At 42.6% G+C, this 24,593-nt stretch overlaps 1 protein-coding gene across 1 annotated transcript in view; it reads right to left on the bottom strand.

The window, feature by feature from the left end:
* pole2 (polymerase (DNA directed), epsilon 2) overlaps positions 1–24,593 on the bottom strand; it is a 45,601-nt gene that overhangs the window by 7,413 nt on the left and 13,595 nt on the right. Inside the window, exons 6-16 of the mRNA XM_078233199.1 lie at positions 21,042–21,116; positions 19,262–19,345; positions 18,111–18,166; positions 17,221–17,270; positions 14,669–14,741; positions 12,854–13,026; positions 7,909–7,998; positions 7,760–7,814; positions 2,897–2,956; positions 1,988–2,065; positions 1,764–1,872 (exon numbers count right to left, since the gene is read on the bottom strand). Coding sequence (XP_078089325.1) covers positions 1,764–1,872; positions 1,988–2,065; positions 2,897–2,956; positions 7,760–7,814; positions 7,909–7,998; positions 12,854–13,026; positions 14,669–14,741; positions 17,221–17,270; positions 18,111–18,166; positions 19,262–19,345; positions 21,042–21,116 — 903 coding nt within the window. The remainder of the gene's footprint in view (positions 1–1,763; positions 1,873–1,987; positions 2,066–2,896; positions 2,957–7,759; positions 7,815–7,908; positions 7,999–12,853; positions 13,027–14,668; positions 14,742–17,220; positions 17,271–18,110; positions 18,167–19,261; positions 19,346–21,041; positions 21,117–24,593) is intronic.

The raw sequence follows: 24,593 nt of genomic DNA, 5'->3' as shown, positions 1-24,593 counted from the left end.
TAATTATAAAGCACCACAAAGGAGGTGCCAGCTGTTTAAACAAGTGTAGTAAAATCTTTGGGAAAGCTGAGAAACAAGAGAGTTACAACAGAGTTGTCACATAGCAGCAATAAGAAAGAATGTACACCCAGACAAGAAACAAAGATGAATTCTCTACAAGCTAAAGTTGTTTCAGGAACACAGATATTTACTTCATTCATTTGAAATGATTGTTTCACAGCAGAAATGTTGTGAAGGGTCCTCTTTACTGTTATGGCCATTTTGCTTGTACAGCATGCTGTATATTCTATCTATATTTGTCATAAATATTAAATTAACACCTAAAAATTTGAGCATTGTGTCTAACTGAACAGGCCTGAAAATATAATACATATGTTAACTAACAGGATATAAAATAAATGAAGCAGTAATAATAAATTAATATACAGCAATGCCAAATATCAGTTTAAAGCAATGCCAAATCCATAATGTGGTGTGCATTTTGCGAGGCCTCATTATAAAAAAAACCTCACATTTTTTTGGAGTGTCTTTCACCACCTCAGGACCTCTCAATGTGCTTCACAGCCAATAAAGTACTTTTGAAGTGAAGTTGCGAATGTAACACAGGGCATGTAAGGATTATAGACAAGATATTAAAGCCACAAAGGGTGTGTGGCACAGATCCAAAAGGATGATAACAAGGTTGAGCAACTATGCTAGATTTTCATTAGAGCAGAGAAGACTTTGTGGAGAATTTCTTATGGTTGGAAGGTCAGTCAAAAGGAGCCATCAATTTAAAATAACTACTAAGAGAACGAGGAGAAAGGTTAGGTAATACATCTTTATGCAGAACTGTTATAGCAAGGAATACATTGCCACAAGGAGAGGTTGAGGCAGAGGCCACTGATTCATTCAGAGCATGGGAGACACTGGCCTACAGGCAGAAACATAACAGTGGGATCCATCTCCAATAAAAAGCCAACACAGACATGTTAATCCCCGGCACCATAAATTTCCAAGATTCTAACTTAGTGCCAACCGGTGGATCTGCATTTAGAAATTAAAATAACTGTAGTAAGGTAGCAATCCTTAATGTTTTGATATCAGGCTAATTTAGCCAGCATTGTATACTGCAAGTACTTCCTTGCTTCCTTTAGGATTAAAATTTCAGATTCTGACAGTAAAATTATCTAAAGTTTAACATAAATAGATTTAAGCCTGGATTGCCATAAGTGACTATGATGGGGGAGAATCTAGTTTGAATTGTGTTATTATATACAATTTAACCCTCAAGGTTCTTTATGCGCTGTAATTAGAAAACTTGCATTTTATTCAGAAATAATGCGGCAGTGGTGCGTTTGATGGTGCAAACTCACTGAGCCATCAAATTGACAAGATCGCAATTTGTGGTGCTTTATAATTAGTACTGCTAAACATCAGTTACCTCTACAAAGGATCAATGCTGATTTAGCTGATCTCAGCAAGGGTAGCATATAAAAGAATGCTGTAACTGGCATCAATCCCACTGTTCTGGAGAGAGGGAAGTTGCCAATTGTTCATTGTAGGGAATGATAGTCAAGACAAGCTGAATCACTTGGCAGCACATGGAACATTTCAGTAAACCAGCATATAGTGGCAAATATTGTGTTTGATCCCTGTATAGTGCTTTTATTCCCAGAAATAAGATAAGTAAAGTGACACTCAGGCTCATGGGGCATACAAAGACAGTCTACAGTAGTGGTTGGTAACACCAAACCAGAGTTAATAAATAAAGAGCTACTCACATGGTTTGGAATATCCAAATTACTGCCAGGAAAGCGGATACAATTTCTACACATCTTATTTACCAAATCCTCACGAAAAATGACGATCTCCTGAGTACAGTACTGAATCCTAACAGAATTAAGCACAGAAAAGTATTATTATGCTGCTTAAAAAAAATTACAGAATATCCACTCAATGAAACGACCAGCAAACTGTGAAACGATCAGTTATGCAGAAAGTTTACCTGCAGGGATTTGTAGTAAACACAGAAAATGGAACTCTCTTACTGAACTCCTCCGTGATGTAGTCAGCTAGCGGAGGTCTTTAAACAAATGAAAGTAGGGTTATAAAATAATCTTCCATCTGTAAAATCAATTTTAGACAATTACCAAAGGCAATCTTGCTTCCTACTGCATTCGGGAGATTCTTAGTGCTTAAATGGAATGCCACACTTTAAAAATAAAATGCTATTGGGAACGTTTCAAGGATGTAAACAGCTAGAATACCTTTCATGGTCCTGCATACAGAGCTACATGGAACAAGAAGCCAAAGAAGACTTAGGAAGTATGGGATAGACAACATCAAGTGTGATTTGTCACAAAAAGGGTTACAGATGAGTGAAGTGGCTGGGCTAATTGAAAACTCATAGCAATAGAATGAATTCATTCAGTCCCACTGTCGCTGCTGAGCTGATTGAATTGAATTGATTTATTATTGTCATGTGTATTGGGATACAGTGAAAAGTATTGTTTCTTACGAGCTATACAGACCAAACTTACTGTTCACAGAGTAAACAGGGGAGAAGGAAAGGATAGAGTGCAGAATATAGTGTTGCAGTTACCGATAGGATGAAGAGAAAGATCAGCTTAATATATGAGAGGACCATTCAAAAGTCTGATAGCAGCAGGGAAGAAGTTGTTCTTGAGTTGGTTGGTACGTGATCTCAGACTTTGTATCTTTTTCCCAACGGGAAGAAGGTGGAAGAGAGTATGTCCGGGGTGAATGGGTCCTTGATTATGTTGGCTGCTCTCCCAAAGCAGCAGGAAGAGTAGATGTAAAGTAGAGGCAGTTGTGTTTCTGGTCCAATGGTGCTGGACACCATCAATATTGAAAAGGGCAGAAGAGAAGAAATACAGTAAAGACTAGTGATTACCGGGGTAAGATAGAACTGGGACCTGGATCTTCAGGGCCAGGAACGAAAACAAAGCGGCAGCTGCAAAATGAGAAGAAAAATATTTAGATTCTATTATTGACTATAATATAATATAAAACATTTCTACAACTTTTACTGAAAGCATGAATTTATTTTTTAAAAGGATGACGTAATAATATTCCACATCACATCAGGTGAACTGTTCTACACTGAAGTGAAAAGAAGAACCCTGAATCGTAATTTTTCCTACACTATAAAATTATACTAAGGTCTACTTGGCTCGGAAGTAGTTTGGCTCAATCTCCCAACTATGAGTGTAGCTGATGTAATAAATCCCAAGTTGCTGTTGCCATATAGTGCTGACTGAGCAAGCGATTAACATGCCTGCCACCAAAGATGTGCGGGTTAGGTTGCTTGGCCATGTTAAATTAACCCTAGTGTCAGAGGGATTAGCAGGGTAAATATGGGGGAGAGGGGGGGTTACAAGAGTGGGGCCTGGGTGGGACTGTGGTCGGTGCAGACTCGATGCGCCAAATGGCCTCCTTCTGCACTGTAGGGATTCTATGATATCTTAGAATAGTTAAGAGAATTATCTTGAGGGCAAGGATAATCCAATATTCGCCACAATCTTCCTTAATTAATTAACCTCGCTACACACCACCTTCAACCTATGCCTCTGATATCAAACGTGAGGAGGTCATCAACTTCTCGGACTCCAAAGAAATCTACTTAACTGCCTTCACCATTTGCTGCCCCATCACTTCCCTGGACCTCTATAATACTCTGCAGCTATTCCTTTATTACTCCTTACACATCAGATTCATCTTTACTACAAAGCCAATCCCTTGCTTCTGTGACTTCTTTCGGACTCAGCTACTCCTCTTTGGCTCAATGCCTAAATTCTCATTTATTGAAATATTTCTTCCTACCCAGAGTTATCTTCTTCCTCAAGAGTTCATTCTGTTCTTTCCTCCTCAAGGCCACTGAATGTACCATTATCTACCATCTTCACATCCATCATTGAGTTAAAATTACTCTGTTCTGCATTTTGTCCAATGCGCAGCAGGGACTACATTGGTCGTAGTGTTTGTTACCATAGCATTATCCATCTTTACCCTTCAATATAGTCAATTTCTGCATCTACCCCCACAGTGCATCTCTATGGCACTGCCCTTTCATGTTCTATTCCTATCTGTCATAAGACAACAAGCACATTCCTTCCTATATTCCCTCAAGCTTTCATCTTTCCCCTTCCGTTTACTGTTGACATACATGTCGACTCTCATCCACATTTTCCTTAAGCACGGAGTCAGTTTACACTGATGACAGACAGTTTTCTCTTTCTGCTAAATCTTTCACTGAAACAGAAAGCAGGAAATTACAGATGCCAAGACTTGGATTTTCATGCTTCTGTCTGTGTTGAAATGAAGATGTGGGGAGCGGGTGTGGGGCTATAAAACTGGCATGCAGGACACGATTCTGGGATTCATGTCCCCAATTCCCTCTAGTGGAATTTTTATGATCCTAAGATAAGGGTGCAGGTAGCAGGCCTGCACACAGCAATCCCACCCTTTGCCTAGTGCATTGCAGGCTGGGCATTTCAAACCCCTGAATTTTGATGGAGTTGGGCAAGTTTTTGCAGGAGGCATGGTGCACAACTTCTATGGCTCACAGCTACTCAGAGGTGTCATGAGTAACATGCCTAATTAGGAATGCCTAATCTGGAGCCAGAAATCTTTTAAAACTGTTAATAAAAGGAGTAGGTTAACTGAGCCTGACAGCTACCTGCTCAGCCTGCTTCAAAGGTTGCAATGTATTCAGTTTTAGAGCCTTTGTTTACATAGCTGTGCAATAAAATCCTATTTTCAATGTTTGGCTAAGTTCCAAACTCACTAATGGATTCAAGGTCTCTCGGGAGCTGTTTACACAGTTGTGAAGGGGACATTTGCTTTGCTTGATTGATGGTTATATGAACTTGTAATATTATGTTAGGTTATATATATGAACTTGCTTTATCTTTCTTTGAAATGGTTTTTCAATGCCTGCTTATCTATTTGGGTGAGATTGAGAGGATTAAAGCTTTTTCTATGGGATTATGAATTGACCATTTTATCGGTTTGTTATAAGGGCATTTTGAATACCTGTTTGCTTATTTTGACAGTTTCATGGCAATTTAAAGACATGCCTGTGTTATTATACAGTTCACTAGTTCTGCAAGGAATGGATATTGAAAGATTGGGTATAGGACCCATGGATGGTTTGGAAGGGGGTAAGGATGTGGGTGGGAGAGGTTGAGGGATGAGGGCTAGGGGGGGCCTAGCAACCATGAATAGAACTGGGCCGATTATCCAGTGGATTGAGGTGGGCTTTCTAACCTGCCTTCATTGGCATTCACCCACCTTGGCTGCCGCCTCGAGTCTGCTTCAGGAGCAGACAGGCCTAACTCCATCTGGGATGAAAATATGGTAGTGGGCACTAGGATGGAGATGGGATTTTGGAGTTAGAGTTCCTGACTCCTACCTCAAAGACAAAGATTCAGCCCTCGAAATCTGAAACAAACAGAAAATGCTGGAAACACTCAGCTCATCAAGTTACTGTTCTGTCCACAGATGCTTAGTCAGGTGTGGAGTCTTTATTAGTTCTGACAATACGTTAAAATCTGAAGCATTATTTTATCAGTTGTAACCACAGATGTGGAATGACCTGCTCGTTGAAGCTGCTTTGGCAGATTATCGGAATATCCAACAGTGTCCTAGATAAGCCAGAACTCACTTCAGCTAAATGCTGCTATGGTCCAAATCATTGTTGTGTCTCACCATGAATGTTACATTGGACCACATTCCAGTGCAATGGCCAACTATTCAATCAGACTGAAACACTCAGAATCCATGCCAGTCTGCTTATGCTACACGTCTCCAAGTCTAACGGTGGTGCACTATCCCTCCAGCCTTTGACACAGTCGACCAAACATTCCCCCTCCAACATCATACAAAGACATAACATCAGTTTCTACATTTCCATAGATGAAACTCAGCTCTATATCTCCATTGCCTCCCTTGACCATTCCGTGTCTGTGTGTTGTCAGCCTGTTAATCTGACATTAAGTCCTGGATAAGCCTCAATTTCAACCAATTTAGCATTGAGAAAATCAAAGCCATCATCTTCAGCCACCATCACAAACATCTCACCAGATTCTATTCCCTCCAGCTACCTCTTAGATTGAAAAAGATTGTTCACAATCTTGTATTTATTCCCGAGCATGGGTTGCAACCCTATATCCTCGCAATTACAAAGCCCACCCACTTCCGCCTTTATAACTTCAGTCATCAGCACCCTTCCTTCAGCTAATCTACCGCTGTTAAAGCTTTCATCCATGTCCTTTTTAAGTTCCAGACTTTATTATTCCAATGCTCTTCAAACTGAACTTCCATCCTTCAACCACCATACACTTCAACTCGCCCGAAATCATGCTGCTCATATAACCCGCACAAAGTTTCATTCAGCATCAACCCTGTGCTTACGGCACGGTGGCCCAGTGGTTAGCACTGCTGCCTCACAGCACCAGGGACCCGGGTTCAATTCCGGCTTTGGGTGACTGTCCGTGTGGAGTTTGAACATTCTCCCCTTGTCTGTGTGTGTTTCCTCCAGGTGCTCCGGTTCCTTCCCAAAGTCCAAAGATGTGCAGGTCAGGTGGATTGGCCATGATAAACTGCCTCTTAGCATTGGGGGGGGGGGCTAAGCAGGGTAAATAGGTTGGTTTACGGGAATAGCACCCAGGTGGGATTGTTGTTGGTGCAGGCTCGATGGGCCAAATTGCCTCATTGTAGCGATTCTATGGATTCTACTGATTTTGTAGTTGGCTCTCAGTCTCTCAGTGCTACAAACTGTGTTCCAATCCCTTCGTGGTCTCAAACCTTCATTTATAAAGCCATTTCCAGACCTTCTGCTGGTGGCCTTGGAACATTTTTCACGATTCAAAGCAAATCTAAGTTGTTGATTGTTCTCAGATATTAATGTCATAGTAATGTTATAGTTCAGTAACTGTTTTGGGTTGTACTCAGCATCATCTTTACATTTTGCACAGCTAAAATGTAGAACCTTTACTAATAGTTTTTGTATTCCCCTCGGAAGTTTTAGATGTCTCACCCAATGACTGCTGCACAGAACTATCCTCAAAAGAAATAACCTGACAGTCCACCTGAGCTAGTTTTTTTCTCCTCAAGGACAATTGCCCGATACCACTGTCTCACCATTGGTGGAGTATGGTGGCACAGTGGTTAGCACTGCTGCCTCACAGCACCTGGGACTTTGGGTCACTGTCTGTGCAGAGTCTGCACATTCTTCCAGTGTCTGTATGTGTTTCCTCCGGGTGCTCCAGTTTCCTCCCACAGTCCAAAAGACGTGCTGGTTAGGTGCATTGACCATGCTAAATTCTCCTCAGTGTACCCGAACAGGCGTCAGAGTGTGGCAACTAGGGGATTTTCACAGTAACTTCACTGCACTGTTAATGTAAGCTTACTTGTGACACTAATAAATAAACTAAACTAAACTATAATCCTGCTGACAATATAGTAAGCAATCATTAGGTTTGAACACCAGGACATAAACTGGCAGGCTTGTAGTCTGATTAGGAAACATTGAGCAAAGTAACTCAAATGAACTTCTTGAATTTGCACAAAGACAAAAAAGTACAAAGGGAAAAGTAGAGGACAAAAACATCAGATCTGTCAACATTAGCATGTTTTGAAGATTAATTAATTCAATGAATTTACTTCCTCCATCCATTGCAATCCTTCATAATCACTTAACCAAGAATTATTGCAATCTACTGACGGGGTTGATTGTATGTTCTATTGCACTTACTTTTTATGGATGTTAGGATATTCACAGATCATATCTGCAAGTGTTTTCAGCGATTCTGAAAATTTGATAAGATTTTTAAAAATTAAAAATAAAGCTGGAGTTCTAAGTGAGGAATTAATTAATTAAAAAGAAAATCAACCATTCCTCACCTGTTAGAGACTTGATCTGATTGTTTCCATAGGGAGCAGAGGAAAAATTGCCACAGAAGATGAAGCATGTGGGCGGCATGGAAGAATAACCTGCAGAACACATAGTGTAAGCATACATGGTTTATATCACAGCTTCAGGAATGCTTAACCACAATTGTTTACACATAGAAAATGTCTTAAGTCACTGAATCCAGTAGTAGATTGAAGAGAATAGTGTTCCATAGTGGACCGCTCCATAGTCGAACTATTGGAATGGGAAAGGAACTTGCAGTGGGAGGGGGAGGATCCCGTTGTTGTGACCTATTTGGGTACCAACAACATAGGTAGAATGAAGAAAGAGGTTCTGCATTGAAGGTTTGAAGAGCTAGACACTAAACTATAAACCCAGAACCAAGGTTATAATCTCTGGATTATTACCTGAGCCATGTGTAAATTGGCATAGGGTATATAAAATTAAAGAGATGAATACATGACTCAAAGACTGGTGTGGGAGAAGTGGGTTTCAGTTCATGGGGCACTGGCATCAGTATTGGGGAAAGTGAGGGCTGTATTGTTGGGGCAGCCTACATCTGAACCATGCTGGAACCAGTGTTCTTGCAAACCGCATATTAGGAAGTCGAGAGGGCTTTAAACTAAATAGAGTGGGGGAATGGTTTTGGAGAGGGGATGTTTAGGCTCACAAAGCAAAAGGATATGGCAGCATTGCAAGGCAGCTACTTAAGTAATGATGCTCAGAATGTTGCAGACAGGGACGGAGTGTACAAACATAACAAAAAGGAGCAAATAGGGTCTAAAAGGAAAGAAATGGTAACAAGGCAAAATTAATGGCTATTTGCTTAAATGCACATTGTATTCAGCACAAAATAAATGAATTAATGGTGCAAATTGGGGTTAATGGTTATGATCTTACAGTCATTATGGAAACATAAGTGAGAGCTAAATATTCAGGGGTATTTGATTTTTCATAAGGATAGGCAGGAAGGAGAGAGTGGTGAGGTGGCCTAGTTAGTGTGAGATGGAATAAGTACAATAGCAAGAAATGATCTTGGATCGGAAAATGTAGAATCCATACAGGTGGAAGTGAGAAATAACAAAGGGAAAAAGACACTGATAGGCCCCCTACATGCTGTGGGATGCAGAATAAAACAGGAGATAATAAGGACGTGTAAAAAAGGCAGTACTTTAATCATGGGTGACTTTAATCTTCATGTGGATTGAGAAAATCAAATTGACAGAAGGGGCCATGAGGAAGAATTCATAGAGCGTACTTGGCATAGTTTCCTAGAACAATGTATTGTGGATCTAATCAGGATCAGGCTATTTTGGATCTGGTAACGTGTAATGAGGCAGGTTTAATAAACAATCTCAAGAGTAAAAGGTTCCCTGGTAAACAGTGACCATAATATGGTAGAATTTAGCATTCAATTTGAGAGTGAGAAATATGGGTCAGAAACAACTGCTACAGTTAAATAATGGTAATTATAAAGGAATGAGGGCATAGCTGGCGGGAGTGGACTGGGAAAGGAGTTTGGCAGGAAAGGTGGTTGATCAGCAATGGCAGATGTTTATGAAAATAGTTCATGACTCACAACAAAGACATATCCCAATGAGGAAGAAGGATTTTAGGAAGGGGATAAATGTTAACCAAGGAAGTTAAGGATAATATTAAACTGAAAGGAAAAACATATAAGGTGGCAAAGATTAATGGTAGGTCAGAAGATTGGGAAAGTTTTAAAAACCAACAAAAGATGACCAAAAAATAATAAAGAGGTAGAAGATAAACTATTGTGTAAACTAGCAAGTAATATAAAAACGGGAGCTTCTTTAAATCTATAAAAAGGAAGAGAGAGGCCAAAGTGAACATAGGCCCCTTGGAGAATGAGACTGGGGAAGTAATAATGGGGAACCAGGAAATGACAGAGGAGTTAAAAAAATACTTTGCGTCAGTCTTCATAGTGACACTAATAACATTCTAAAAATACTAAATAATCAAGGGGCAGAAGTCGGGGAGGAAATATACAAACACAGTAACTATCACTAGAGAAAAAGTTCGAGAGAAACTAATGGGGTTAAAGGCTGATCGGTCCCCAGAACTGATGGGTTGCATCCCAGGATATTAAAGGATACAGCTAAAGCAGTAGTTCCCAAACCTTTTTCACTGGGCCGCACTTTCGGAATAAAAATTTGCTCACGCCACACCAAATTTTTATTGATAAGAAATACATTCAAAAACAAAAAAAACAACTCCTAGCAGTGCTTGATTCATAACATAGAACACAACTACTTTATAATATGATCATGGGACATCCAGAAAGTATAAATCAATCACTTTGGAAAAATAGCTAATCCATGTTTAAATGTTTCTTTGATTGTCCTTGAATCTTCCCGCCACACTTGCCATCCTCTCTTGCCGCACCAGTGTGGCGCGCCGCACCCTTTGGGAACCACTGAGCTAAAGAGACAATAGATGCACTGGCAATAATCTTCCAAGAATCCTTAATTTTTGGAAAAGTCCCAGAGGATTGGAAAACTGCCAATGTAACACCCTTATTCAATAAAGGAGAGAGGCACAAAACAGGTCACCTCAGAGTAAGGGGGTCACCCATTTATGACAGGGATGAGGAGGAATTTCTTCTCTCAGAGGGCAGTGAATCTGTGGAATTCTTTACCGCACAGAGCTGTAGAGGTTGGGTTGTTAAGTATGGTCAAAGTGATAGACAGGTTTTCAATCAGCAAGTGAATCAAGGATTATAGGGATAAAGCGGGAAAGTGGAGTTGAGGGTGATATCAGATCAATCATGATCTCATTGAATGGCGGAGAACTTGATGGGCTGAATGGCCTACTTCCGCTCCAAGTCTTATGGTAATTTAATTTTCTTCCTTCTTACTTGTACCTTTACTTCTTTTGCTAATTATTTTAAATCGGTACCCTCTAGTTTTTGATACTCTTGAATGGGGAACAGCTTCCCACTGTTTACTCCGTCCATACTCCTCAGGATCTTCAATACCTCTACCAAGTCTCCTCTCAGCCTTCTTTTCTCCAAGGAAAACATGCCAACCTCTCCAATCTATCCTCACAGCTACAGTTTTTTATCATAGAAACATAGAAAATCTACAGCACAAACGGCCCCACAAGTTGTGCCGAACATATTCCTACCTTCTAGGCCTACCTATAACCCTCCATCCTATTAAGTCCCATGTGCTCATCCAGGAGTCTCTTAAAAGACCCTATTGAGCTTGCCTCCACCACCACTGACGGCAGCCGATTCCACTCGCCCACCACCCTCTGTGTGAAAAACTTCCCCAACATTTCCCCTGTACCTACCCCCCAGCACCTTAAATCTGTGTCCTCTCGTAGCAGCCATTTCCACCCTGGGAAAAAGCCTCTGAGAGTCCACCCGATCTATGCCTCTCAACATCTTATATACCTCTACAAGGTCTCCTCGCATCCTACGTCTCTCCAAGGAGAAAAGACCGAGCTCCCTCAGCCGATCCTCATAAGGCATCCACTCAATCCAGGCAACATCCTTGTAAACCTCCTCTGCACCCTTTCAATCATTTCCACATCCTTCCTGTAATGAGGCGACCGGAACTGAACACAGTACTCCAAGTGGGGTCTGACAAGGGTCTTATATAGCTGCATCATTATCCCCGGACTCCTAAACTCAATCCCTCGATTGATAAAGGCCAGCACACCATACGCCTTCTTAACCACCTCCTCCACCTGCGGGGCCGATTTTAGAGTCCTATGGACCCGGACCCCAAGGTCCTTCTGATCCTCTACAATACTAAGAGTCTTACCCTTAATATTGTACTCCTTCATCCCATTTGACCTGCCAAAAAGGACCACTACGGATTTATCTGGGTTGAGTCCATCTGCCACTTGTCCGCCCAGTCTTGCATCCTATCTATGTCCCTCTGTAACTTCTGACATCCCTCCAGACTATCCACAACCCCACCAACCTTCGTGTTGTCGGCAAACTTACCAACCCATCCCTCCACTTCCTCATCTAGGTCATTTATGAAAATGACAAACAGCAAGGGTCCCAGAACAGATCCCTGGGGCACACCACTGGTGACCGACCTCCATTTAGAAAAAGACCCATCTATACCCACTCTCTGCCTCCTTTGGGCAAGCCAGTTCTGGGTCCACAGAGCAGCAGCACCTTGGATCCCATGCCCTCTCACTTTTTCTAGAAGCCTTGCATGGGAGACCTTATCGAACGCCTTGCTAAAATCCATATAAACCACATCTACCGCTTTCCCTTTGTCAATGTGTTTAGTCACATTTTCGAAGAACTCCACCAGGCTCGTAAGGCACGATCTGCCTTTGACAAAGCCGTGCTGAGTATTCTTGAGCATACTAAACCTCTCTAAATGCTCATAAATCCTGTCCCTCAGGATCTTCTCCATCAATTATCAATTATCCCTGGAATCATTCTGCTGAATCTCCTCTGCATTCTCTCCAATGCCTTCATATCCTTCCTACTACACCGATCAATCTAATCGCACATTTTTCATTCAGGAAATTGAAGTTGAAGCCCAAGATCAACCATGAAAGGGACATTTTGATTGTCGGAGCAAGCTCGACGGGCTTATGGTCTACTATGTCTTATGTTTTTGTTATGAATAAAAAGATTTACTGTTACGGTAATGCAGGTCAACATAACATTGTTTTGGATCTTAGATTCAAATCAACAAGCCTACCTTGTTTCAGAGATTATTACCTTTCCCCACGTACTCAGGTTTCTAAAAGCCATACAAACCAGAAAGTTAGTGATGTTTGGGTAAAGAGGGGAAGATGTATGGTTGTTGGTCAAGGACAAGATTGCTTGCAACTCAAAATACAAGCTCACACTAGTTCGGCACCCTGATGCCCAATGAAATTCTGCATAGCCCAATAAGCCGAAATTCCTTGTTTAAATAAATACAGTAAACCTATTACCTGAAAACATCATATGAAGTTTTTCAAGTACTTCCACCTGGTCCAGCCACAAATCAGAGACAAAAACGAACATGGCGTCTTCATTTTCTTCCTCCAATTGCTTTAATTTTGTCGAAGATTTCACTGACGTAGCAGAGGGACCACCAAAAAAGTTTATGTTGCCGTAATAAGCTCTGAGAGTCAAAACATGAAAGGTTTCAAGATCATCAAGTGGCTGAGATTGGGCAATAACGAACAACATAAGGACCATATTCCCACATCGACAATTTTAATTTCTAATGGATCTGATCTTTTTTTAAATTGTCAAATGCAAGTGATTTTAATTCTTAAATATCCTAGCTCTAAATTTACGTCAGGAAGCACTTTTCCAGATTTCTACTGCCTTTTGCAATGTAACTGTTTTGCACAAAAGGTGGTGGATGCAGTCAATTGAAAATTTTCAGCCAGAAATTGATCATTTTTGTTGGACAAGGGTAAAGGGGATATTGAAAAATGGTGGGGGTAAAGGAACATGAAGTACAGATCAGCCATGATCTAATAGAATGGTGGAGGAGGAATGAGGGGCTTAATAGCCTACTTCAGTTCCTATGATCGAGAAACACTGAACAGCAAATAAACGTTGCCCTGATGGCTACATCTGACACAGGAGCTTTTAGTCAAGGGCTTTAATTAGGATTCGATGCTGTTCATAGATCATAGAATAAAAGTCAGGCATAAAAGATAGGATTTTGCTCATCTTCCAGATATATTTTGTTCTGTCCTCAGACTGGTTATTCACGGCCATATGGAGCACTGGAGTTCATACTGGCATCCAGCTTTTCATTATCATGCTCCCTGACCCCCCTGCACCATCCCAATTTCAAAATTTCTTCTGGTGCTCTTCTGAAAGGAAAGAAGCTGCAGGTAATGCTTAAAGTATACCTCACCTGTTGCTAAACCATCATCTAATGCTTCCATTACTTTTTGAAAACAGTATGAAGGGCCAACCTCAAGCCAACTATGTTCCACCAACAGTACTGCTACGGAGCACAACATTACAGATATAAGCTTTCAGTATGAACTGTATAGTTGGCTTGGGGTTAGGTCACAGACATAAACAAAGATATGTGTGTTAAATCATTATTGATTATATCATATTCCCAAATACATGCACTACCAATTAGACAGAGTGCAACATAAATTTCTATAATAAGAATTATTAATGGTGTGGCAGAACATCACAACACCAGGTTAAAGTCCAACAGGTTTAAACCGGCATCTCCACATGGTGGCAGAATAAAGCAGTCAGGTTAACTGTATCTTGTAACTGTTACAAAATGTTTTCTATGGGTGTTTTGTGTGACAGGATATTATTTTTAGTTTGTCTGGTCTCTAGCTGAAATCTACAATGAATCTTCTGCACATTATTTTAACTGCCACAGAACCAATGTGTAGTTCCTTGCCAGTTTCCCAATCTCCAGCATTCCATGGGCTCATCCAAAACTCTGCTGTGAATATTCTATTCCCCCCCCCCCAACCCTCTCTAACTAATTCAGCCTTCATGAACTTGGCACCCATAATCCAAAATCCTCTATTAAGAATCTGGGTACATTTTCTGAACATTAAAAGATTATTGCAGCAAGTTGATAGAAACAGTAGTTATTGGCTAAGGAAGTAGAATGAAGTATATTGTTTAGTATGATAGCAACAGTTTGATAGCCTGCAATAATGGCTTGGGCCTTGCAATAAACCAAAATACTATTCATTTATCAAATCAAATGCCAGAAAACCACCTTGAAGCAGATACCTATTGGAAAACTCTCCAGTAAAAATCACCTTGTCGTGTGGGAAGATTCAGTAGGTGGAAATCCAAACCCATTGACATGAAAAATTCCATCTTCATACCATCCTGTAAAGAATACTCATTATAACAGCCATTTCCAGAGTGCGTGTTGATTGTGAAATTACCAAACAACAATTTTAACTAACAAATACACAAAACCGAGTAATTAGATTTTGTCTTGTTGCACATTTCAATGCTTGCCAAAATATATCCTATAATGTGTGATTATAATGGAAGAGTGTATTCCTAACTAAGTATTTTAAAGTGAGTGATCTCATTTCTGCCTACTTTATTAAGAAATATTATAATTTTGATAACCACGCACAATACTGTAGACATATTCCATACTTATAGATTAATTGCATTTAAGCAGTAACATTGTCTCAGTGCTAATCAAGACTTACAGTTCTGCACACCCAGGGACAATTTATGTCGCCAGAGAAGCAAGTGTAGTACAACCCCAAGACCGTGGTGAGTCATACATTATGATTTTGACCCTAGAAGATCAGACTTCTCTGGCCAATGCTAATATTGCTCCTTGCAGGTCAACTCAGCACAGAGTGCAACAATGCATCAGAAGGTTGTGGCATTCAAGTCCCATTCCAGATCATATAATCTATGCTGAATCTTCAGTTCAGTACTGAGGGAGTGTTGCACTGTTGGAGGTGCCAGCTTTTGGATGACATGTTGCACCAAGGCCTACCTGCTCTCTCAGGTAGATCCAAAAGATACCACAAGGATTTTCAAAGAAAAGCAGGGAGTTCTTCTGGCATTGGCAATTTTCATCCCTCAACCAATATCCTAAAAATAGATTGTCTGGTCATTATCTGATTACTATCGGAGAGACCTTGCTGTTCACAAATTGGCTGTCATATTTCCTTATAACAGGGACACCTTTCAGAAATACTTCTGTGGTTGAAAGCACTTTGGAATGTCCTGAATTTACAAAAGGCACCAGATAAATGCAAACTCTTTATTTATTAAAATAACTTGTTAATAAATAGTCATTACAGTTCATTTTGTCCTGTCTGTGTGGAGTTTGCACATTCTCCCCATGTCTGTGTGGATTTCCTCCGGGTGCTCCAGTTTCCTCCCACACTCCAAAGGTGTGCAGGTTAGGTTGATTGGCCATGCTAAATTGCCCCTCAGGGCCCAATTTTACCATTGCGTTGCGCCCGTTTTCGGGTGCGAAAACGTGGTAAACTCGGGTGTGAGGCCATTAATGCGATCCACGCAGATTGCCACTTTACCAAAACCCGGGAATGGTGGCGATCCGCTTCACACCCAAAACGGGCACAATGACGATTTAAATGCATTTGCATGCATTTAAATTGAATTAATGAACTGCCCGCCCAACTCTATCAGCATTTCCCCCTTTACCACCACGTTTGCCAATCCGGAATCAGGCCGAAATGGACATGCTAAATAAAAGTCTGAATCGGGTGCTCCAGCTGCTGAAGAGCGCGTTCAGTGTTTCCAACGGCTCTCTGACTCAGATCAGTGGTGGGGGGGGGGGGGGGGGGGGGGGGGGAGGAGGGAGGCGGGTCAGATGTATCTCTGGCGGGGCAGGGCGGTGAGTGAGGCCAGATATCAGAGTGAGGTTAGATTGTTGTCTGGGGCGGGGGGGGGGGGGGGGGGGGGCGGGGGTGAGTGAGGCCAGACCATTCTCTGGGGGTGACGGGGGAGTGAGGCTAGATTGTTGTCGGGGGGGGGGGGGGGCCCCGATCGCTCACTGGTGGGGGGGTGGGTGGCAGATGGATCTCTGGTGGGGGGGGGGGGGAACAGGGGGGTCCACTGCCACTCTGCGGGCGATCGGTGGGGAGGGGGGGTGGATAAGGGGGATAGTGATGTGTGTGGGAAGCAGGGGAGGGGGTGGATAAGGGGGATAGTGATGTGTGTGTGCACTATCGCTCCTGGTTTCTCTGCTTTCTGCGGCTCAGGAGCGATCTGAAACGGGCGCGCTTTTTCAAACTTTTTTCTAACTGCGCATGCGCAGTTCAGAGCTCTAATTGTTTCGGCCGCGCTAAGCCCCGCCCACAGCGCGAATGGGACTGGAGATGGCTGAGTGCGTATGGGGGCGCCGGAAAGCAGATTTCTAAATCGGATCTGCATTAGGGGCAGATTCAGCACTTAGAATGAAAATGGTAAAATCGGGCCCTTAGTGTCCCAAGAGATGTGTAAATTAGGGGGATTAGTGGCGTAAATATGTGGCATTACGGGTAAGATGCCCTATCAGAGTCGGTGTATACTCAATGGGCCAAATGGCCTGCTTCTGCGCAGTAGGGATTCTGCGATTCTATGTTGCAATCAGGACACAACTCATAAATATCTTTTTAAAAGCACCTAAACTGACCATTAACTGTGCGGAACTATTAAAATTCAAGAACAAAGATACTTTTCAATGCAACCAAAATAACAGTATTGTGTTACCTCCCATCGAAATAGATGGAAAAACAGAGAGCTCACAAAGCAGTGACATTTGGTGACAGTAAAACATGCAAATTGCTGCAAGCACTGTCAAGATAAATTTATTCGCATTCATTACCTTCTGTTAGAACAAAGCAGGATTCTGTATATAAGCCACTGTGAAACTGGTGCTTCAATGTTAAAGAAATTACTAACAAGAAAATATGGAATTTCAGGATCATATGTTACAGAAAATGCATTTTTGAGATACATGACATTAATGGAATTGAATGAAGGCTAGATCGACAATTTTCTCAACTAAGGGAATATGCAATGAAAAGATAAGTCACTTCAGGTGACAATTGTGTTAGTGGTAGGTAAAATGCAAAAATGGATAGAGACCCAGTGGTCACTCGGAAACAATTCCCTATTGGTTCTGATTTCATACATTTTTATCTAAAGCTTATACAAATGTTCTGCAATGCAATAGTAAAATGAGGATTATCACATCTTTTGCACTTTTCTTCGCACATTTTCAACAAAAACCATACTGACGCTCAGTTGTTGTAAGACCATTCCAAGAGTGCCAATGTGGAATCTTCATGCAAAGGCTGCGGATACTGCCTTGCTGTTGGACTGGAGCACTATACTCCAGTTCAATCCTGTCCTCATCAGATATCCAAATACACATAGCTTCCAATGGGTGTCAGTGGATTGCAATCAGCAGCGCAATTCTGCCTCACTGTTCCCAGCTCAGAATTTAGGTTAATTATAGCATCCCAATTATTGCCCCAAAAGAGACCAACTCGTAAAACATAACTCATTCCTTTCCAACATTTTATGAAAGCGGAACTTCCTTCACTCTTAACCTTTCCTTCCTCTTACAATCCAACTTTATCACCAAATAACTGTGCTGGACTTGATCTCATTTCACCTCCTTATGTGTGAAATTTGTGATTATACTTTGCTTCTCGTTCTGAATTCACATGAATTTTAAACTCCATGGTTAAGAGTACATAAAAGGATATGGCTTTACTCAGGTCAAGTTGAACAGTTCCAGTTGGATCTTCAAGAAAGAATTTTCCCTAAAACAGTAAATGTAATTAATAATATAGTCATTCAGAATTGATAACATTGTAAACAAAAATGTTCATTTCAGCTTTGGGTTGCACAGGACTTCTTTTGAGCCTTAAGGGTGCGATCTTACCGGCTCAGACCCCTCAGGTTGTCTGCAGCCAACTTCACCGTTGAATGTAGGCTTCACCACCCCCCTCTCCACTCCCACCCCCCAACCCCACTCCCCCCTTCCACCTCCCAAACCCCCCACCGCCCCCCACCCTCCCCCCGCAAGCTGGTGAGAATTGCACTTCTGTCCAGATAAGTGAGAGAATGTTACAAGATTGCATTTTCAAACTCGACTAGAACACAGGTCTGAAACTCTCCCATTTTCTCGCTCATTCGGCACTGAAAAACTCACGCCCTAAGTTTTTTTAAAAACATGACAGAATGCTATCAGTGATAACTATTAACATTGCTCAAATTGGGCCAACAAAAAGCATTTTGCTCACTCTCCCTATTTCCTCTGCTTTCCTCCCCTATCCCACGGTGGGGTACAGTATTACAGGCAGCAACATGTGCATCTTATCCACATGATCACTCTTCGTGTGACTACCTGCACAGTGAATGTTTACAAGAGTCATGACAAATGAGCCTAATTCACTTCTCACGGAGCATACACAATTCCAGAAGAGGTCACCAGATAGCCAACAATCTGCTGCAACCCAGTTAACCTTTTAGGGATTCTGAGGCTAATGGCAGTGTTTCTGCCACCAAGTTTTGATAGCTAACTAAAAACAGACCACATATCAAATCTTGGATCCCACTATTTCGTATGGCCATAAGATGCAGCAAGTGTTTTAAGCACCTTCATCACCATAGTTTTACTCAGAGTAATGGAGCTCCACTGTGTCAGTTCAAAATCTAAAATGTGGGTAAAATAAAGGCAATATATTAAAAGCAACACTGTACTTCTTGAATATGTAATGATCTTATCACTTGACATTTGCCCTACTGTTCATTTTATTGCTCTCGGAAGCCCAGCAGAGAAGAATGCTGTATTTCATTGTAACCTGGAACAAATTCCTGTTAATATAAACTCTTAATCACACAGTACAGCTTACCTCTTTGAGTTGTGTTATCATCCCCAGAACAATAACTTCTCCGATCTTTGTGGTGCTGCCAAGCAGCATTTCCACGGTGTTGAGCTGAAAATAAAGCAACGGGTCTGAAAAATTGGCATTCCTTGTAGAAAAAAAGTATTTTCTTCCTTGCTTTATGCTGTGGAATTACTTGTAGTCCACCTCCCAGTGGAGATTTAAAATAGTTCAAGTACTGCATTTGATTTACCACAGAGTAGCACCTCCTTTCCTGTTTCATTTTCCCCTTAATGGAAACCATTATCAAACACTATCCCCAAAAGGGAAACATTTTGCTATTTAGGTGCAACAGAAATTGCAGAATAATGTCGCCATCTTCAAATTCCTGTATCTGTTTCCTTTGTAGATCATGGAAAGGACTGACATAAAATTAGCTGTTATTTTGCCAATCTGCCTTTTGCAAGTTTTGTGGTAATTATGTGAAATAAATACCAGTTAAAAATTACCATGAGCACCCTTCATTGAGTGGCCACTGTATGGCATAGGGCAATGAATTGCCTATAGAACAAAGAATAAAGAATACAGCACAGGAACAGGCCCCTCGGCCCTCCAAGCCCGTGCCGCTCCCTGGTCCAAACTAGACCATTTTTTTGTATCCCTCCATTCCCACTCCATTCATATGGCTATCTAGATAAGTCTTAAACGTTCCCAGTGTGTCTGCCTCCACCACCTTGCCTGGCAGCGCATTCCAGGCCCCCACCACCCTCTGTGTAAAATATGTCCTTCTGATATCTGTGTTAAACCTCCCCCCCTTCACCTTGAACCTATGACCCCTCGTGAACGTCACCACCGACCTGAGAAAAGCTTCCCACCGTTCACCCTATCTATGCCTTTCATAATTTTATACACCTCTATTAAGTCTCCCCTCATCCTCCGTCTTTCCAGGGAGAACAACCCCAGTTTACCCAATCTCTCCTCATAACTAAGCCCCTCCATACCAGGCAACATTCTGGTAAACCTCCTCTGTACTCTCTCCAAAGCCTCCACGTCCTTCTGGTAGTGTGGCGACTAGAACTGGACACAGTTTTCCAAATGCGACCGAACCAACGTTCTATACATCTGCAACATCAGACCCCAACTTTTATACTCTATGCCCCGTCCTATAAAGGCAAGCATGCCATATGCCTTCTTCACCACCTTCTCCACCTGTGACGTCACCTTCAAGGATCTGTGGACTTGCACACCCAGGTCCCTCTGCGTATCTACACCCTTTATGGTTCTGCCATTTATCGTATAGCTCCTCCCTACATTATTTCTACCAAAATGCATCACTTCGCAGGATTGAACTCCATCTGCCATTTCTTTGCCCACATTTCCAGCCTATCTATATCCTTCTGTAGCCTCTGACAGTGCTCCTCACTATCTGCAAGTCCTGCCAATTTCGTGTCGTCCGCAAACTTACTGATCACCCCAGTTACACCTTCTTCCAGATCGTTTATATATAAATCACAAACAGCGGCCCCCACCTGAAAAAGGTAAGTGCTCTGGCCCCCATCTCAGGATCCTACCCAATATGGGGGCAATTGGAGCATAAGTGTGACCAGGGAATCAAATGCTCCAGTACAGTTTTCAGGTTGCACCCACCCTGTTTATGACAGGTGTGGTTGATTCTTAAACTCTCCCCAAAACGTGTAAACGATAAAAGAGAGGAAAAAAGATGGAGAAAAATTAGTGATGAGCAAGCAGAGAGAGAGAGAGAGAAAGAGACAGAAACTCAATTGTTGACAAACACTTGACATCTTACTTGAAATTTATCCCTGTTCTCATCAGGGTGTGCTCCTGTCACAGTGGGTGTAAATAATTCATGTCTATGCGTCCGCTATAAAATAAAGTGTTAAGGGTATGAGATGCAACAAGTTGTTTATCAATTCTATAGTTACACAAATTTTCTAAAATTCTTAATATGGGCACCACCTAAAATCATTTGTATTAAATGGAAATCAATAACCTTTTCAAATCTCACCCCAAGAACTGGCACAGGCATGATGGACTACTGTGCTATATGATTCTACATATAAAGTCAAACCCTTCCTTCTTGAGCTTTCAAACCTATTGGCCGCAATTTTCCGGTTGTTCACCCTAACAGGATCTTCCAGTCCCACTGATGGCCCATCTCAGCCACCACTTTCCTGGCATTGAGGGGTGCATTTAATGGGAAACCCCGTTGACAACAGCTTTTTAATTCTTTAAAAAAATTTTTTTCACAGAATCCTACAGTGCAGAAGGAGGCCATTTGGCCCATCGAGTCTGCACCAACCACAATCCTACCCAGGTCCTATCCCCATAACCCTATGTATTTACCCTAGCTATTCCTCCTGACACTATGGGGCAATTTAGCATGGCCAACACACCTAACCTGCACACCTTTGGACTGTGGGAGGAAACCGCAGTACCCGGAGGATACCTGCGCAGACACGGGGAGAACGTGCAAACTCCATACAGACAGTGACCCGAGGCCGGAATTGAACCCAGGTCCCTAGCGCTGTGAGGCAGCAGTGCGAACCACTGTGCCTGCATGTCTGATGCACAACCCGTAATTATTTGATCCTGATTAGTATAACTTGTGTGATGCTCCTGGCTTGGTGGCAGGGAGCCAAGTTAAGTCAAGAAAATCCTTGTTTGATTGAGGCGGTTGGAGATAGCCGGGGTGGGGCCCAGTTCGCAGTGGTGGTTTCGCTGGTGAGCGGGCCTAAAATTTGGTGGTACCATGGTCAGCAAGATGATGGCTGCCACGGTGAGTGAAGTTGTGAATGATGGTTTCGGCTCCCCGGCAAACTATTGGTGCTGGCGCTGATGAACTGCAGGATATCCTAAAGAGAATGGATGACGCGGAGAAGAGAATCCTGTTGGTCGAGAGGGCAGTTTCCTCAGTGAGGGTTCACCTTCAGCCCTTGAAAATCCTGCTGCATGGTATGTCGAATATCCTGGTTGATTTAGGAAGATGGGGCCAGAGAGAAATATCCATGTGCCTGGTCTCCCAAGGAGAGCTAGGAATGAATTCCCAACCGAATTCGGGAACTGACAGCCATGCTTTCACAATCTCGATTTGAAGGCTGGGTGTTTCAAGTTCGATTGAGCACGTTTATCCGGTCTTTGAGGCCGGGGTCAGTCAAAGACTCCAACCACTGGTCATACGTTGTCCTGTCCTCAGTGTTTGTCGAGAAGGGCTGGGGGCGGCCAAACATGACAGATCTTCTCCACCCACTGGGGCCTAAATTTCTCCTGACCAGGGCTTCGGGATGACAAAATGGCAATGGTGCAAAGGCTTCGCTGAAACTCTGGATGGATTCTGGATGTTGCTCAACTATCCTGTCATGGCTTTGGACTTTTCAAGCTCTGTGGACGGTTATATTATCCTGCCGTTCATCATTAATCCTGAACTTTGTTCCCTTGTGATTAAACTCCTGATTTCATGATATTGTCTTTTTTCCTGACAAAGATGTATGATACATGAGCACAGAGGCTTTGTCGTTTGTTATCCTGTAACACTGCCAAAATTAGGATTCATTAATCCTGGACTGTACCCCTCATAATTAGATCCTTGTGTTAATCCTGTAGTGTGCTTTTTTCATGTAGAAGGGGGCAACCCTGTAACTGAGCTCTGAGGCAAATTTTGCCAATTATCCTGTTTAGAATAATCCATGTTAATCCTGGTATGTATCCTCGGTAATTTCATCTCTTAATTAATTCTGTTACATGATTTATCTCATTGATAAGTGCAATCCTGTGAGTGAGCATGGTAGCAAATATTTGCTCGTTTTCCTGGTGAACCCAGGGACATCTATTTACTAGGGGAGTGCGATTTTTATCCATCTTCTTGTTTTACAATCCTGGAATATGTAATGGTGGACTTTTTCAACCGGGAATCATAGAATGCCTACAGTGCAGAAGGAGGCTATTTGATCCATTGAGCCTGCACTGACAACAATCCCACCCAGGCCCTATCCCTGCAACCCCACGTATTTACCTTGCTTATTTCCCTGACACTAAGGGGCAATTTACCATGGCTAATCAACCTAATCTGCACATCTTTGGAGTAACGTCCTTTATTACATAATGGTTAAGATGAGTAGAGCCATTGCAGGGTGTTGGCCAAATGGTTTATTATGAGGTAGCAGGTAGGGTCCTAAGAGTCCTCATAGAAGCGAGGAATCTGCCCCCCTAGAATTTATGGGCTAGTTTATTTTTTGTATTTCAGTTGTTTTGGGTTATAGAATCCCTGATGGATTATTGGGTTCAGGTTTTCCTTTGTAGCTTCATTATTTTGGAATTAAGGAATCCTTGCTTGTTTCCTATGAAGGTACGGACACAGACAGATCATGTATCCAGGAAAAGACTGGGGGTGGGATTTTCCAGCCACGCTCGCCCCAAGACCAGAAAATGCCACCTGAGGTCAACGGACCTTTGCATTATCCTGGTGGGCGGAACTGGAAAATTCTACCCTGGGTGGGTTTTTTTTGTCATTGGCATCTCTGGAGCCTGATTCTCCCATCCCAACGCACACGTTTTTTGGCGTGTCAGATTGGGAGATGCGCGTGTCGGCCATTTCACGGGATTCGCGCATGCGTCCCCGACGCACGCATGTCTCCCACAGCTGGAAAGCAGGTGCAGTCGGAACTGCGCTGGAAACTGGCAGGAAGACAAGGTAAGTGATTTAAATCTATTTTTAATCTATTGTAAATGTCATTATCGGGGCCTGGGATTACATTCTCCAGGCCCGATAGCATCTCCCACCCCGCTAGGAGTACTTCACCCAGGCGGGGTTTAGAGTAGCTCCCCACGTTCGGGGAACTAGCGGGAGACCCCACTGGAGTGAAGGGGAGGGCAATTCGGCCCCCCGGGGGGGGTCGGGCGATGGGATGTGGTGCCCTCTGGACATGGGCACCCTGGCAGTGCCAGCCTGCACCCCCTGGCATTGCCCAAGGGGCAAAATTCCCATGCTCAGGGGGCACCTTGGTACTGCCCACCGGGCATTGGGCAGTGCCAAGGGGCAGGGCCTATTGTGGACGGGGTCTAGGGGGCAGGGGCCTCACTGCCACTCTGCAGGTAGGATCAGTGGGGGCTGGAGGGAGGCCAGCGATCATGGCGAGCTGCAGGGCCACCCCGGTGTTGTTGGAGTTTGGGAATTATGTACTTACTGGTGCATGCCCGGGCATGATTGGCTAATCCTTGAATATAAGACCATAAGACATAGGAGCGGAAGTAAGGCCATTCGGCCCATCGAGTCCACTCCACCATTCAATCATGGTTGATTTCAACTCCATTTACCCGCTCTCTCCCCATAGCCCTTAATTCC

The sequence above is a fragment of the Mustelus asterias genome, chromosome 18 (genome assembly GCF_964213995.1).
Source record: "Mustelus asterias chromosome 18, sMusAst1.hap1.1, whole genome shotgun sequence".
Taxonomy (NCBI): Eukaryota; Metazoa; Chordata; class Chondrichthyes; order Carcharhiniformes; family Triakidae; genus Mustelus; species Mustelus asterias.
The sequence above is the reverse complement of the archived record's forward strand: the minus strand, read 5'-3'. Positions and strand labels throughout refer to the sequence as shown.